This window comes from Aquarana catesbeiana, linkage group LG13 (genome assembly GCF_042186555.1).
Source record: "Aquarana catesbeiana isolate 2022-GZ linkage group LG13, ASM4218655v1, whole genome shotgun sequence".
NCBI classification, from domain to species: Eukaryota; Metazoa; Chordata; class Amphibia; order Anura; family Ranidae; genus Aquarana; species Aquarana catesbeiana.
In genome coordinates this window covers 183,902,600-183,919,230 of record NC_133336.1, presented here as the reverse complement: position 1 = coordinate 183,919,230, position 16,631 = coordinate 183,902,600, and the positions used below count along the sequence as shown (strand labels likewise).

The 16,631-nt window shown below is 45.0% G+C and overlaps 1 protein-coding gene across 1 annotated transcript in view; it reads left to right on the top strand.

Annotated features, from left to right (window-relative positions):
- Window positions 1-16,631, top strand: part of TARS2 (threonyl-tRNA synthetase 2, mitochondrial) — a 77,150-nt gene that overhangs the window by 28,001 nt on the left and 32,518 nt on the right. Inside the window, exons 9-11 of the mRNA XM_073610356.1 lie at window positions 479-625; window positions 8,339-8,437; window positions 15,803-15,969. Of these exons, the coding sequence (XP_073466457.1) occupies window positions 479-625; window positions 8,339-8,437; window positions 15,803-15,969 (413 nt within the window). The remainder of the gene's footprint in view (window positions 1-478; window positions 626-8,338; window positions 8,438-15,802; window positions 15,970-16,631) is intronic.

Genomic DNA, 16,631 nt, shown 5'->3' with positions numbered 1-16,631 from the left:
GCAGCACATGTCGCGCATTCGCAGTAGGAAGATGGCCGTGAAGCGTAACAACTGGTTTCCCTTAGCCAAGGTGTCGGCACCAGCATCCGAGAACCGATTTCAAGAATCGCTCTGGTGAGGACCCCGCTAGATACCTGGACAGGTAAGTGCCTTAATACTAAAAGTCAGCAGCTCCAGTATTTGGGAGCAGGGGAACTCCACTTTAAGTCCAAGCAGCTTAACCCTCACACTGTGTTTGGCCTATTGGAAACTGAGCCTGAAAGATCAGCACCAAAAACAAACTTTCTGCTCAGAGATATATCTGATACAACTGATGGATATTCTGCATTGTGTTTGTAGAAGTGACTCATAGTATACATTGTACTGTAGAAGTGACTCATCCTTATCAATTATGGTTTTAGTGTTACATCCTGAAAGTATTTTGTGATCTGTTTTGTATCATGTTAGTTTGGGATCTTTCCATTTTGTTTCATGTCAGAACTCGTCAGCCTTCTGGAGAGGGGACCCCACACAGGATGCATTACAGAGAGTGTACGGGATCTCCTTCCCTGACCGTAAACAGATGACGGAGTGGGAGAGACTGCAAGAAGAGGCAGCCAGGCGTGACCATCGCAAAATAGGAAGGGTAAAACAAGGCACTTGTACAGAACCATAAACATGCTGTCAAAGGGACAACTGTAATTTTAGTGGTGTTGTCTTTTAATAATCCCCAACCAAGTGCAGCCAGCCTAGAAAAAAAAATTGAACCTGCCCAGCCAAATGTAATGAAAATGTATCGTGCGTTACACGCCATGGCCTCATTTGTTCTTGTGGATAAGCCCTCCCAGCCTTTGAGCAGGAACGAATAAGGGTCATGGCATGCGTGCGCAGCAGCAAGAGTACCTGGTATGGTGGTCATTTTTTTTTTTTTTTCAAATAACATTTTATTTTGAATTTGTATTACAAGATTACATAAAATGCAATGAGTAATAAAATTTAAGAAAGGATGAGGAAAAGGAGAGGAAAAGGAGGGGGAAGGGGGGGTAGGTAATAGAGGCCATATATGAAATACTCCCTCTCATCCTTCCCATACCACTGTTCAATACCATATAAGTCATTTAAACATTTAATGTAAAGAAAAAAGGAGGGGGGAGAAGAGTAGAAAGGTAAAGAAGAAGGGGGGGGTGGTTGTTATAGTGACTTGTTTACTTGTCAAGGTGGGTCCTCCCGGAGGTGCCACAGTTCCCATATTTTATTATGTGCTTCCAGCCTGTCCTGTATTCTGGCCGTCATCCGCTCCATCAACTCCACATCTTTAATCCTGGCGTATAGGGCTTCAGGAGTGGGGGGGGGGAGTTTTTTTCCAATGTAGGGCGACAAGACATCTCGCCGCTGTAAGAATATGGCGCATTAATTTTTTATATGGCTTAGTAATTTTTAGTTGTAGGACCCCTAGAAGGAAGGACTTGGGAGTCATGGGGACCTGTATTTCCAAAAGACCGGTCAGCAATCGGTGTACCTCAGCCCAGTAGGGAATGATCAGTGGACAGCTCCAATATATGTGGAGGAGTGTTCCCTTTTCTTTCTGACAGCGCCAACAGCGGTCGGAACTGGTGGGATATATGGCATGAAGGGTATCCGGAGTCATATACCAGTATAGGATTATTTTATAAGCGTTTTCTTTGTATAGCGTACAAAGGGAGCTTTTCGCCGCCTGGGTCCATATCGTCTGCCATTGTTCCATTGGAAGTTCCTCCTCGAGGGCCTTTTCCCATTTGATCATATAAGCATGTTTACCCTTGGTTTCTAATGGGTAGGCATTTATTATTTTGTAAATATCAGAGATTAGGCCCTTCTGGGCTGTACCTCCCATAATCAGGTTTTCGAAAGGCGTTGGAGGGGAGAACTGTAGGTCAGACGCTATGGACAGGGCATAATGGCGTATTTGCAGGTAGCTGTAGAAGGCTTGACGTGGGAGGCCATATTTGGTCTGGAGATCAGAGTATGGCAATAGCCTGCGGGTTCTAGGGTCTACTATGTGTCCATAGTGGAAAAGGTTCCGTGACGACCACGGGTGAGACATCTGGCGAGTGAGGCTGTCTGGGATTTTGGGGTTGCAGATAAAAGATGTTAAGACCGATTTTTCTGAGGACAACTCATGTTCATGTGATATTTTATTCCACAGTCGGCGAAGATGGGACACGGCTCCCAGTAGGCGCCCAGGGGGGACCTCTGCCCTCGCGTTTCATAGTAGGTTATTAGGGTGGGTTGGAGCTAGCCATATTTTTTCAATCTCCGTCCACCTATTATAGGACCGTTGAGTAAACCAGGAGGCTATAGCTCGCAATTGGGTAGCTTGGTAATATTTAATGAGATTGGGGAACGCGAGACCCCCGTCTGAGCGTGCCGCCATCATCACCGACCGAGGGACCCTATGTCTCTTGTAGTTCCAGGTAAATTTAAAAAGGTCAGATTGCAGTTTACTCAGGTGGTTGCGGGGGACAGGGATGGGTAGAGTCTGGAAAAGGTAGAGTAGTTTTGGGAGGATTGTCATCTTAATCGATGCGATCCGACCTAGCAGGGAAATGTGGTGTTTTTTCCAGGATGTCAGTAGGGCTCTGATGGAACGGTATATGGGGGGGAAGTTTTCCTGATATAAAGTGTTGAATTTTGTAGTGATATGTACCCCTAGGTATTTTAAGGAGGTGGTTTTCCAGTGATATGTGAAATTTACTTTCAGATGTGTCGTTTCCGTGTCCGAGATGTTGATTGGGAGGGCCTCTGACTTAGAGGTGTTAATTTTATAGCCCGACAGGGCACCGTACCTGTCCAACTCTGCGTGTAAGTTTGGTAAGGAAATTCTAGGTTGGGTTAGGGTGAGGATCACGTCGTCCGCGAACAACGAGATCTTGTACTCCCGACCTCTAACGGGGATCCCCCTAATGTCCTGATTACCTCGGATAGATGCCGCTAGGGGTTCGACACACAGTGCGAATAATAGGGGTGACAGTGGGCATCCTTGGCGTGTGCCATTTGTTATCGAGAAAGCTGGGGAAATGGCGAAGGGAGTTCTGACTTGTGCGGAGGGATTTGTATAAAGATGTTTTATGGCTCTCAGGAACGGTCCTCGAAATCCCACGTGTTGTAATGTGGTGAACAGGAAGGGCCACCCAAGTCGGTCAAAGGCCTTTTCAGCATCCAGGCTGAGTAGCAAAGCCGCCGTTTTCTCCCTATTCGCCACATCTACCAGGTCAATCACCTTCCTAGTATTATCCCCTGCTTGCCTAAGGGGGACAAAGCCCACCTGGTCCTTGTGAATCAGGGATGGGAGAATCATGTTCAATCGGAGTGATAGTAGTTTAGTGAAAATTTTTAGGTCTGAGTTCAGCAGAGCAATGGGTCTATAGTTGGCACATAGGGTGGGGTCTTTTTCTGGTTTAGGGATCAGAGTGATATATGAACGCTGCATATCTGACGGGATGGGGGAGTCTCGATAAAAGGCATTGAAGAGTTTACACATATGGGGTAAGAGGATGGGGAGGGTGGCTTTGTAATATTCGTAGGGAAGCCCGTCTGGGCCGGGGGCTTTGTGTGACGGGAGAGTTTTTATAGTCTGTTCTATTTCCTCTTCAGTGATCGGCATGTTTAAGGTGGCCAGGTCAGAAGTTTGTAGCTTTGGGACTCCACTCTCCGCCAAATAGTGCTGCATTCGGTGGAGGAGGTCTGGGGGGGCAGGATTACTTGGGATATTGGGGTTATTGTAGAGGTCTTGATAGTAGTCTGCAAAGGTATCGGCAATGTCTTTGGGGTGGGATAATAGAGAGCCTAATTTATTCTTAATTTGGTGTGGTATGGATGTATGAGAATTATCGCGTAGTTTTTTCGCTAATAGGGAATGTGCTTTGTTGCCTTTATCGTAGTATAGTTGTCTTAGTCTGATGATGGCTTTTTCCACCCGCCCCATTGCCAAGTCGCTCAGGGTTGTTCGCAGTTTTACGACTTTTTTAAGGAGGGTTAGGGTTGGGGACCGTTGTAGTTGGGTTTCTAAAGCCCTAAGTTCTTTTTCAGTTTGGAGTTTTGTGGCCAGAGCGTCTTTTTTCATAGCAGAGGACAATGCCATGCATCTGCCTCGGATCACAGCCTTGTGGGCTTCCCATAGTGTGGATGTAGATATGCCAGGGGTGTCATTTTCTTCGAAATAGTGAGTTAAAGTGGATATTAATTCCGCTTTCGATGGGATGTGTTGAAGGAGGAATGTGTTTAGTTTCCAATTGTATGGTCTACTGGTGGTGGTACCTAATTCCAACTTAAGTGAAATAGGTGCGTGGTCAGACCATGAAATCGGCAATATCTGTGCTTCTTTTGTATGTCTAAGTGCAGTATTATTTACGAAGAAGTAATCGATGCGTGAGTGTATTTGGTGGGGGGCCGAGTAGAACGTGTATTGCCGATCGCCAGGGTGGAGGGCCCTCCAGGCATCAAAGAGAGCATAACGTCTAGAGAGTCTGCGGAATAGCTTCGAGTCCCTCAGGGCACGAGCCGGTACTGTCCTGGGGCCCACCACCTGGCGGTCCGCCGTTGTGGAGTGGGTTAGATTGAAGTCGCCCCCCACTACTAATAGTTCATGTTCAGATTTAAAGAGTCGGGTAAATACTTTAGTCAGGAAGTTATATTGTTTAATATTGGGGGCATACAGGGTGCAGAGAGTGAGTGCCTGTTTTTGCCACTGTCCTTGAATAATGACAAAGTGGCCATTTGGGTCGCTATATTGTGCCGTACATTTAAAGGGAGATCCATTTTTAATGAGGATGGCGACCCCTGCTCGTTTATGTGGACCTGAAGAGTGGTATATTTGGGGGAAATGTTTGGAAGCAAATGAAAATGAGCCCCCCTTATCAAGATGTGTTTCCTGGACAAATATGATATCTGCCCCAGACTGTTTAAATTCCCTCATCGCCAGATGTCTCTTTTTGTCAGAATTTAGGCCGTGAACGTTTAAAGATAAGATCTTAGCCATGGTGTCAGATTGGGGGAGGTGGGTGTCTTACCAGATGTGGAGAGGATGTTCAGAAGGCGGTGGGTTGGCTGCGCACATACCCCGAGAGAGGAGCCAGGTGGGTTCCACGGGTTATCCGTTGAGTCACTTGATGTCAGATAGGTGGGGGGGGGAGACGGATAAGAAGGAAGGGGGAAAGGAGGAGAGAAGAAGAAAGATAAACACGTGATTAGTACAAATCAAACAGGTATAAGTTCGAACCATTAACAAACGACCTTGAGAGGCAAAAAGGCCTAGGTCTGTACGGGATTCCAAGGATCCCCCCAACTGTGGCCCAGGCAGACCCGTCGGGTGGATGCAAGGGAGCCCTAATTTGGTCATATAAAAAACACGAACTGTAAAATAGCTACAACTGCTATCAGTTAACCAAGGGGGGTGGTCAAAAGTGAAACCTCCTACTCTCTCAAATCTCCGTGGAGATGTGCCCATCTTGTAAACTGAAATGTGAGCTTAAGGCGTGATAAGGGGGGGACTAAGTAAACTGTAATGTCCAGGGCAAGTTCACCAGTGGTATCTGGTGATCAAAGTGGCCATTGGTAAGCGTCCTTGAGGTGCTGTTGGGACATCTGAAGTCAGCCATTTCCGTGCTTGGTACTCTTGCGTGAAGCATCTTTGTTTCGGGATCTGTTGGATGAAGAAACCTTCTGCCAGGTTGCGGGTGGTGCGGGCGGATTGGTGATCAGGTCCCATTCTGGAAGACGGGGGGCGGATATTCCCACTGTGTTGCAGAAGGTTTGTAGGTCCTCTGGGTAACGTAGGATGGCAGATTTGCCTTGATTTTTGGCTGTAAGGCTGAAGGGGAAACCCCAGCGGTAGGGGATATTTTCTTCTTGTAAAATGCGTAGTAGTGGCTGAAGAAGTCTACGCTTCTGTAGTGTGATCCATGAGAGATCAGGGTACAGCTGCACCTGAGCATTTTTGTAAGTCACTCTGCGTGCTAAGCGAGCCTGTCGCATAATGTCCTCTTTTAGGGGGTAGGAGTTAATCCTGCAGATAATGTCTCTTGGTTGTGTAGTGACATTCTTGGGTCGCAAGGCTCGGTGGGCTCTGTCCATTTCTATGAACTTAGTAACGGGTTCACCCAAGAGATTGTTAAACACATCTTGTAGAGTATGTTGGGTGTCTTCTGGGCCTTCAACTTCTGGGATTCCTCTCACCCGTATGTTGTTCCTGCGCCCTCTGTTGTCCAAGTCTTCCATGTGACGCTGCATATCTCTTAACATGATGTGGTGGTCTTCCCCCTGGAGTTGGGTTCTGTGGACTGCCAGCTTGGTCTCCTGAATCTCTTCTTCAGCCATTTCCATTCTGTCAGTTAGATGTTTAAGGCCTGACTGGAGCACTTGTATTTCCGAGCGACACGTGGACTTTACATCCTCTATTAGCTGTCGGAAGTCCTCTTTAGTGGGGATCGCTTGCAAATATATTTGCCACTGTGGGGGTATTGGTTGGGGGTGCTCCGGTAGCGTGGACCACTGTGCCGGGGGTGTGCGGGGTGGTAAAGGTGGGGGGTCTGATGTGGTGAGGCCCAAGGCCTGATGCGTTGTTCCCGGTGGGGAGTCCCAGGTTCCACTCCAGGTTGAAGGCCGGGCAGGTGGGGTGGCCCCCGTTGTATCCGTCCACTGAGAGCGGGGGTTGGGTAGGCTCACTTTTTGGGCATAGGTGGTCTGTGGTACTGTCCAGTCTCTGGGCAAGCCCAGCGCTTGTGGGGGCGCTAATTTTTGGGCCTTTGGTGGCGGTGAAGCAGGCTCTGCGTGACTGTGGGATGCTGAGTGTGCAGCGGGTTCCGGAGGGATGCCACTAGCTGGGTGCTTGGGGACCGGCAAGGCCGGGAAGTCCACAGAAAAGACTGAGGAGGTTGGTGAGTCCGGTTCAGTGCCATGTAGACAGGGGTCTGATGCTGTCCTCAGCAAGCGAGGAAACGCCTCTGAGCACTGTGTGTACTGCTGGGGGCCATGCTGTGTTGCCTCATGAGGCGGGGATCTGGAGGGGGGACTCACCGCTCCCGGGTTGCGAGGTCCGGTTGTATTGCCCAGCGGGGCAGGTCCGGAGTCTGTGGATGACCGCTGTGGTGAATGCGGCGTCGGAGAGGTCCGGGCGGAGCTCTGAGTGTAGGCCGCAGGGGGATCCGGCGCCATCTTGGCTGTTCCGGTCTGTGGCATGTCCGTCGGCGGAAAGAAGGACCGGAGGTCCGCGGAGGTTCCCGGAGGGGGTAAGGATGATCCCCTGGCTGCCGTGGATCTGGTGGTCCTAGATTTGCCCATAAGCGTGCTGTGTAGTGTCCCCTATACGCCGTTATTTCCCGGGCTGAGAGAGAGCAGAGGGATCAGGCTGCCATTCAGAGCGGCTTCCGGTCACGCCCCCATGGTGGTCATTTTTACTGCAAAGACTGTATGGCACTGACAAGTCTGCACAGTGAAGATTACTGAAATGGGGAAGGCAAGTATTTTGCCTGGAGGGCTGCAATCAGGACGGTGGGGTATAATTAAAGGGCAGCTTTACTAAAATTTATAGTGGTCATTTAAAACCTGAATTGCTAATAAGTATCAATCTCCAATAGAAACATTGAGGTTGATTTACTAAAACTGGAGAGTGTAAAATCTGGTGCAGCTGTGCATAGAAAACAATTGGCTTCCAGTTTTTGTTTGTAAAAGTGGTTGTAAAGGCAAAAGTTTTTTTATGTTAAAGCTTTCTATGCATTAAGATAAAAACCCTTCCTTGTGTAGCAGCCCCCCTTTCTATCCAGCGATGTTGCTCGAGTGCCCCAGCAGTCCAGGACTTTCCCTCCAGATTCGCTGAGACACAGTAGCGGCGCCATTGGATCTGCTACTGTCAATCAAAGTAGTTAGCTAATCAGGAGAGAGGGGGTGGCAGGGCCCAACCACGGCTCCGTGTCTGAATCTACACTCAGCTCAGAGAAGAGAAGCTAATTGGCTACCACCAGATTTTGCACCCTCCAGTTTTAGTAAATCTCTCCCATTGTGTTTTATTAACACAAATCCTCCTGTTCTCTGCCATATAGTACAGCCTCAAGTTTAAAGTATGAACCGGCTCACAACTTTGAGCAGGACTACCGCATAAGGACTACTGTATAAGGTCCACCTGATAAAGCATCACTTCCTGGTGAAACCTGGTATTGATCCACAGCCACAAAATAGAATTTATTTATTATTAAGAAATAATTGCGCCAGAAGCGAACTATGAAAACGTTTACCCACTAAGGCTGCAGTATAGATTCCCTTTAACATGGAAGCAGTACTGAATATTTCTCATCTTTGCTGTAAGATCCCTTTTTTGCTTTTCCAGGATCAGAATTTGTTCTTCTTCCATGAATACAGTCCAGGAAGCTGCTTCTTTCTACCCAGAGGAGCACACATCTACAACGTCCTGATAGACTTCATAAAGGTATTTCCTCTTCTGTTTTTGTAGAGGCTCTGCTAATACTAGAATGGAACACCAATTTATATATATATAATATCTCACAAAAGTGAGTACACCCCTCACATATATGTAAATATTTTATTATATCTTTTCATGTGACTACACTGAAGAAATGACACTTTGCTACAATATAAAGTAGTGAGTGTACAGCTTGTATAACAGTGTAAATTTGCTGTCCCCTCAAAATAACTCAACACACAGCCATTAATATCTAAACTGCTGGCAACAAAAGTGAGTACACCCCTAAGTGAAAATGTCCAAATTGGGCCTAAATTGGCCATTTTCCCTCCCCTGTGTCATGTGACTCTTTAGTGTTACAAGGTCTAAGGTGTGAATGAGGAGCAGGTGTGTTAAATTTGGTGTTATCACTCTCATACTGGTCCTTTTAAGTTCAACATGGCACCTCCTGGCAAAGAACTCTCTGAGGATCTGAAAAAAAGAATTGTTTGATGGCCTAGGCTATAAGATTGCCAAGACCCTGAAACTGAGCTGCAGAATGGTGGCCAAGACCATACAGAGGTTTAACAGGACAGGTTCCACTCAGAACAGGCCTCGCCATGGTCGACCAAAGAAGTTGAGTGCACGTGCTCAGCGTCATATCCAGAGGTTGTCTTTGGGAAATAGACGTATGAGGGCTGCCAGCATTGCTGCAGAGGTTGAAGGGGTGGTGGATCAGCCTGTCAGTGCTCAGACCATATGCCGCACACTGCATCAAATTGGTCTGCATGGCTTTCGTCCCAGAAGTAAGTCTCTTCTAAAGATGATGCACAAGAAAGCATGTAAACTGTTTGCTGAAGACTAGCAGACTAAGGACATGGATTACTGGAACCATGTCCTGTTGTCTGATGGGACCAAGATGAACTTATTTGGTTCAGATGGTGTCATGCGTGTGTGGTGCAACCAGGTGAGGAGTACAAAGACAAGCGTGTCTTGCCTACAGTCAAGCATGGTGGTGGGAGTGTCATGGTCTAGGGCTGCATGATTGCTGTCAGCACTGGGGGGCTACAGTTCATTGAGGGAACTATGAATGCCAACATGTACTGTGACATACTGAAGCAGAGCATCATCCCCTCCCTTCAGAGACTGGGCTGCAGGGCAGTATTCCAACGTAATGACGACCCCAGACACACCTCCAAGACGACCACTGGCTTGCTAAAGAAGCCAAGGGTAAAGGTGATTGACTGGCCAAGTATGTCTCCAGACCTAAACCCGATTGAGCATCTGTGGGGCATCCTCAAATAGAAGATGGAGGAGCACAAGGTCTTAAACATCCACCAGCTCTGTGATGTCATCATGGAGGAGGGGAAGAGGACTCCATTGGCAACCTGTGAAGCTCTGGTGAACTTCATGCCCAAGAGGGTTAAGGCAGTGCTGGAAAATAATTGTGGCCACACAAAATATTGACACTTTGTGCCCAGTTTGGACCTTTTCACTTTTGGGTGTACTCACTTGTTGCCAGCGGTTTAGACACTAATGGCTGTTTGTTTTGAGGGGATTTTTATTTTATTTTTCATTTTTTTTAATCAACCCTGTTGGGGGGGGGGTGGCTTTGGTGAGATGTCAGACCCCTGACATTTCCCCTTTGAGACCGAGAAAGGGACTGAGGACACAGACGATCACAGATTGCGGTAAAGGGCCATTCACAGTGCCCATTACCACGTGATTAGCTGTGTCCAATCACAGATGCTTAGAGTGTAAACAGACTTGCTGGTTATGGGCAGTACTTTCCTCATGCGCTGTCAGCGTGAAGATAGGAGAGCTGGTAACCGGCAATCCTTACACGGGACATTTACATAAATATTTAGGGCACTGACCATCAGTGCCTCCTTATCAGGGCCGCCTATCGGCCCATCAGCACCCAATGGTGTAGAAGAAAAATTACATATTTGAAAAAAAATGTTAACAGCAAGTAAAAAAAAAAAAAAAAAAATGTTTTCAAAATTTTACGTCCCTTTTTTTTTTTTTTTTTTTTTATCAAAAAATAAAAACCCCATTGGTGATTAAATACCACTAAAAGAGAGCTCTATCTGTCTTAAAAAAAAAAAAAGAAATAAAAAAATTATAAAAATTTCATGTGAATACAGTGTTGTATGCTGAAAATTGGTCTGGGCAGGAAAGGGAGGGAGGGAGGAGAGCGTCTAGTAGGCAAGTAGTTAAAGATTAATATTAAAGTGACTTTTAGAAAGCAGCATATTCCACTCCTGGTACAATTCAGGCTGTTAGAATTAAGTTTCCATTGTTATAGTAAGAACTAAGATCAGAAAGGGGCTGTTACAGAAAAGAAGTGACTTTCATAAGATTTATATGAAGTGCTATTTCTATTACTTATACTTTTTTGGCAGTTCAGCCCAAGATCTGGGAGGAATATGACCGAGAAATTGCCTGAGAAATCCTAAAGTTAAAACTGGTTCTTTTATTCTTGCTAGCAGAAAATTGGCATTAGGCTGGCCAAAGATTATACAATGTTCATTCCTTCAACCATGGTTTTAAAAAAAAAAAAAATTGCTAGATTTTTAAAACTCACTGTGATGACCGGGGGGGGGGGGGGAATCCCTCCTGCTGCGCTATTGTTTTCTGACAGTGGGAGGTCTCCCTGCCATCAGAATACAAGGAGAGAAATTGCGAACAGTCTATGGCCGGCTTTAGGGACTGACAGGTAAGGAGAGCTATGCATACACAGAAAGACAATGACTAGTAAAATCAACTCTGGTCAGAATAATAAAACCGTCATCTGACGAAGTTTCTTTTATTTCTTATTCAACCATTATACATCCTGCCTTTGTGTTCAGTGTGCGTCGCTGAGAGGTTTATTCCATGGTGTCACCTACCTACCTTCCTTTCCTAGGCCATTAGAAGCAATGGTTGAGTAGGGTGCGGTTCTGATTTTCTGGCAGCTGATGAATTATGACTTGTTGATCAGGGAACGATTTGGAGTTCTGTAGCTTAATTGTTTCTAGGTATTTGTTTGAGACATTCAAGAAGAGTCTATTAGCGTGACTCATGCCAGTAGGTTTCCTTTGAAGATTGGCCACAAGTGGGACCTTTAACTTTGTGGCTGAGAGCGTCTGATAGCAAAACCGTGTCACCGTTATTGACTTTTTAAAAAAAAAAATTTTTTTAGTGTTCATGCTTCAAGTAAAGTAAACGAATAGTGTAATTTTTTTTTCATTTTTTTGGCTGCTGTGTGCGACACACATCTAGACATGTCGTCATATTTATCAGTCTTGCCTTGTAGCCAGCATGCAGCTTTTCTTTTACTGTCCAGCTGTCGTTTTCCTGCTGGTCTGAATTTATTTGTGGTTGTAAGGTAGTGAAGACTTTGAAGTACATTGGTAATTAAAGGGTTAGTTCTTTACAGAAAAAATGTGAGGGTGAACAAACTTTTTGATATCTCTGCTTATTCCATATATTTTTTAAATATTTTTTTATATTATCCGTTACCTTTGACATTTATTGGATGTCCCCTCTCCTGCTGGACTAACCACTAGTGTATTTTTATTTATTTTTTTATGATTTTGCTGTTTTTTGTATTCTCGTTTTTACTTTATACTTGCCCCTTTTTATACATTTTTTTTTTTTAGTTTGTTATACGTTACCCAGTTTATTTATTTTTTTCTCCCAGGATTACATATATTAGTTGGCTGCTATGCACCTTGCGGTGTGTGCGGCTTGCTGCGCCTCTTGGCTACCTTTTTATTAAGCATGATTATGACTACTAGTGCCTCTTTTTATATAAGAATGAGACCTCAACAAAATGGCCAACGGATTTGTCCAGTGCTGGGTTTACCCAGTGCAGTGGCGGGCTTCGGGAAAATAGCCGCCGGGCATCCATTTTTGTAGTGGCGAGCTTCGAGAAAATGGCCGCCAAACGCCCATTACATAGAGACCATATAAAAGCATAGACTTTTCACCCTGTGTTATCCTCTGATGAAGTCACGTGACGTGACGATACGCCTCAGGATTGGAGCACGGGAACTGTCACAGACTGACGATAGGATACGAGCTCGGTGCTCGTGGATGCTTTTTACTATAGCCTTCTGCCAAATGTAAGTGTACTATGTTGTTTTTAACCTAATAAACTGATTTATATACGGGATCACGCTATGTGCACTCTCTTCCAACACTCCACATATATTCATCCTATTGCAACGAGCATTGAGGAAATGGGGACGGTTTGAGGTACACGAACTTGGCGTTCGTTGGATTGATGCCCACACTCATTTTACCAAAGTGAGTGCATCCCCCTTCTGTGTCCTGTCCCTTTTTCCACTCTGGCCGCCACGGAGTCATACTATATACTGTCTGCTTATGTTTTTTATATACCATCCTGCACACCCACCACCCGAATCGCCTGAACTACTGGATGGGACCCTTGCCTGCTGGTGATTTGTTACTGGATTACAAGCTGTTGTCTTGCAGCAGTAAGGTGAGCTGCTTGGGAGCACAGAGGTGTCCCCACTGAAGACTTTTTTTCCCTTGGCTTGTGGACTTGCCTTTTTGGAACTGATGACTCATTGTTTGAGCACTTTGTATTACAAGGCGGTGGGACTGTTCACCATTTATTTATTTACTTGGAGTCACTAATAAGAATTTGCCACATATGTGCTAGTATGATACTAGCCCTTTTGCACTGAGATTTTTTTTTCGTGTCAGTATTTACAATATTTTTCATGTGCTAGTATGATACTAGCCCTCATGCACATGGACTTTTTTTTTATTTATATTTTTATTTGGTTCAAAATATATATATAATATATATAATATAAATATATATATATATATATATATATAATTTTTTTTGTACCCACACTGTATTTGTCACTCATTTTATAGCTTTTTATACGTTTTAGGCAATTTTTGTTTCCTCAGTCTATTCAGATTTAATGCCCATGTGACCGCACTTTATTACATTTCATTATACTGTTATATTTTGTATAATTTTTTCATTTTGCCTTTTTGGAACTGATGACTCATTGTTTGAGCACTTTGTACTACAAGGTGGTGGGACTGTTCACCATTTATTTACTTGGAGTCACCAATAAGTATTTCCTGAGTTACCACATATGTGCTAGTATGATACTAGCCCTTTTGCACTGAGTTTTTTCTTCTAATAAGTATTTGCTGAGTTACCACATATATGCTAGTATGATACTAGCCCTTTTGCACTGAGTTTTTTCTTCTAATAAGTATTTGCTGAGTTACCACATATGTGCTAGTATGATACTAGCCCTTTTGCACTGAGAACTTTCTTTTCTTTTTTTTCAGTATTTACAATATTTTTCATGTGCTAGTATGATACTAGCCTCATGCTTATACTTTTTTAAATTAATTTTTTTATTTTTTCACTCACCTCTCTATACATTTGAGCTAGCCCCTTCCCTTTCCTCTTCCCCCCCCTTCCCCTTTTTATCACAGCGCAATCACCACTCACTTTATTCATACCTGAATTTATTTGTGGTTGTAAGGTAGTGAAGACTTTGAAGTACATTGGTAATTAAAGGGTTAGTTCTTTACAGAAAAAATGTGAGGGTGAACAAATACCAGACCCCCTTCCGCCACTATCCCTGATCTCTGCTGTACCTGCCACCAGAATTGCTGAGCTGTCGGCACCCACGCAGCCGCTCTAGTGGTCTAAAGATTTGACCACGCTCTTCTCTGTCTTTTCCTGTGCAGCATTTCCGGGACAGACCAGATCGATTCACTGTGACGCCAGCCAATCAGAATCAGTCTGGTCTGTCCCAGAAAACCTTCACACACAAGAGGGAGAAACGTGGAGATTTCAAATGCCTGGAGCAGTTGTGGGGGTGTTTTACAGCTAACCAACCCCAGAAGTACCAGCAAGGACCGGGGGGGGGGGGCGGTAACGAGGGTATCCGGAATTCAGTGCCTAAGTGGTTAGTATTTCCACCTGACAGCTCTAAGGCTGTCTGTTTGAATCTTAACCACAAAACTACCTACATGGACTTTGTAAGTTCTCTCTGTGCATGCGTGGCTTTCCTTCCACACTATGGACATGCTGGTAGGTTAATTGGCTCCTGTCTAAATTGGCCTTAGTATGTGTATATATGAATGTGAGTTAGGCACCTTAAATTGTAAGATCCTTGAGGGCAGAGATTGATATGGATCTAAAAGTGCTCTGCTTCACTCCCCCGCTCCCCCCACCAAAAGCAAAATTTGGCAGCTTTGGGGGGGGGGACCTGGTTTTGACAGGTACCCGTCCCCACTTCGGGGAGACCTGGATGTGGGGAGGTCCCCCGGAGTTTCGGCTTCCCTTCCTCCTTCCTCCTTCCTCCACCGCCGGTCATTCAGAAAGTGCAGCAAGCTTCGCTTATGCGCAGTAGGAAACCGGTTGTGAAACCACTGCCAGTTTCTCCTATAGGCAATGGTGGCAGCGGCAGCACCAAGAGCCGATGGAAACATCGGCTGGGGTGCTGACATCGCTGGATTTCAGCAGTCAAAAAAGTCAGCAGTTACAATATGTGTAGCTGCTGACATTTAATATTTTAAAGAGTTTTAAAACTCTTCTTCGGCCAACTGGCAGTGATGGTTTCAATTAAAAGAAGATTAATACAAATTCAATAAAATATATATATATACTTTAAAAAAAGCCTCTATTTTTCCAGTCTTTGGCCGTGCTCCTGGTATGTACTATCTTTCACTGTGGTCTACCCAGTTATGGGTAGCAATTTAGTAAAGAAAAAGAACCCCTTCTATGCACCTCACTTCATAAATCTCCATTGTGGAGCTGCTTCTGCAGCTTCTAATAGAGCCAGGAATGCGGGACGGTGGTTCCTCTGGAGGTGCAGGACGGTGCCCCCTTGTGGTTTTAGATTCAGACACCCCTGACTTTAGTAGCATTAGAACCCCAAATCTCTGCCGGTGGTTCCACTAGAGGCCAAGGTACGGGACGGTGGTTCCACTAGAGGCCATAATGTTGGGCTCCAATATGCCTAGAAGCAGGGATGTGGGTATGTAATGCCAATGGAGGCAGAAATTTGGGGTTCTAATGCTACTAAAGTCAGGGGTGTCTGAATCTAAAACCACAAGGGGGCAGGGGTGCAGGGCTCTGAAATCATTGGAGATCGGGGGATGGGGCACAGTTACCATTACAGGCATGAACAGGGGGTACTATTCTTACTAGAGACAAAGATGCGGATGCTGATACGCCATCAAAAAAGGTATGTGGCATCCATTTAACACCACTGGAGGAGTGTGGGTATTATCCTCTTTTCCCCTCATGTCACGGTCTTATGATTTTCACAACTCCTTTAACAGTGTATCAAGTGCTCCTTTTGATCTAACCCCTTTTTTTCTCCTTGTCCCTTATAGAATGAGTATAGAAAGCGGGGGTTCACAGAGGTCATTACCCCCAACATGTATAACAACAAGCTATGGCAGCAGTCTGGACACTGGGAGCATTATGGAGAGCATATGTTCTCTTTCACCGTAGAAAACGAGACTTTCTCTCTGAAGCCGATGAACTGCCCTGGTCACTGGTGAGTCAGTACATGAAACCTGCTGAGCTTATGGAGTCCATATCTAGACCGAGGTTGCAGGTTGTGATGATTCACAGTCCACTCAGCAGCTGTTTGTATTGATGTCGTGTGCTGCTGATGCACTATGTGTCATGCTGTTACTGTTTATTGCAGTAAACTATAAGTTCATGACCCAGATCTACAGAAAGCACTGACTACGGGATATATTTTCTCTAACTGAAACGCAGGATAAAGCTTTAACCACTTGACCCCTGGAAGGTTTTATCCCCTTCATGACCAGACCATTTTTTGCTATTTAGCACTGCACTACTGGCAATTGCGCAGTCATGCAACACTATATTTTTATAATTTTTTTTTTTTTCACACAAATAGAGCTTTCTTTTGGTGGTATTTGTTCACCGTTTTTTTTTTTTCCTTCTATAAATAAAATAAAATAAAAAAAGATTTTGTCTTCTATCTGTTATACAACATATCCAATAAAATTACATTTCTTCATAAATTTAGGCAAAAAGGTATTCTTCTTCATTGTCGCAAGTGCTGTTAGTGATCGGGGGCTGAAGCTGATCCTGCTAACACTGCGTTTTTGGGGACACTATAGTTCCGATCGTGATCAAGATGCTGATCTGTACAGACACTATACTAGTAATGGCGGTGATCAGAAA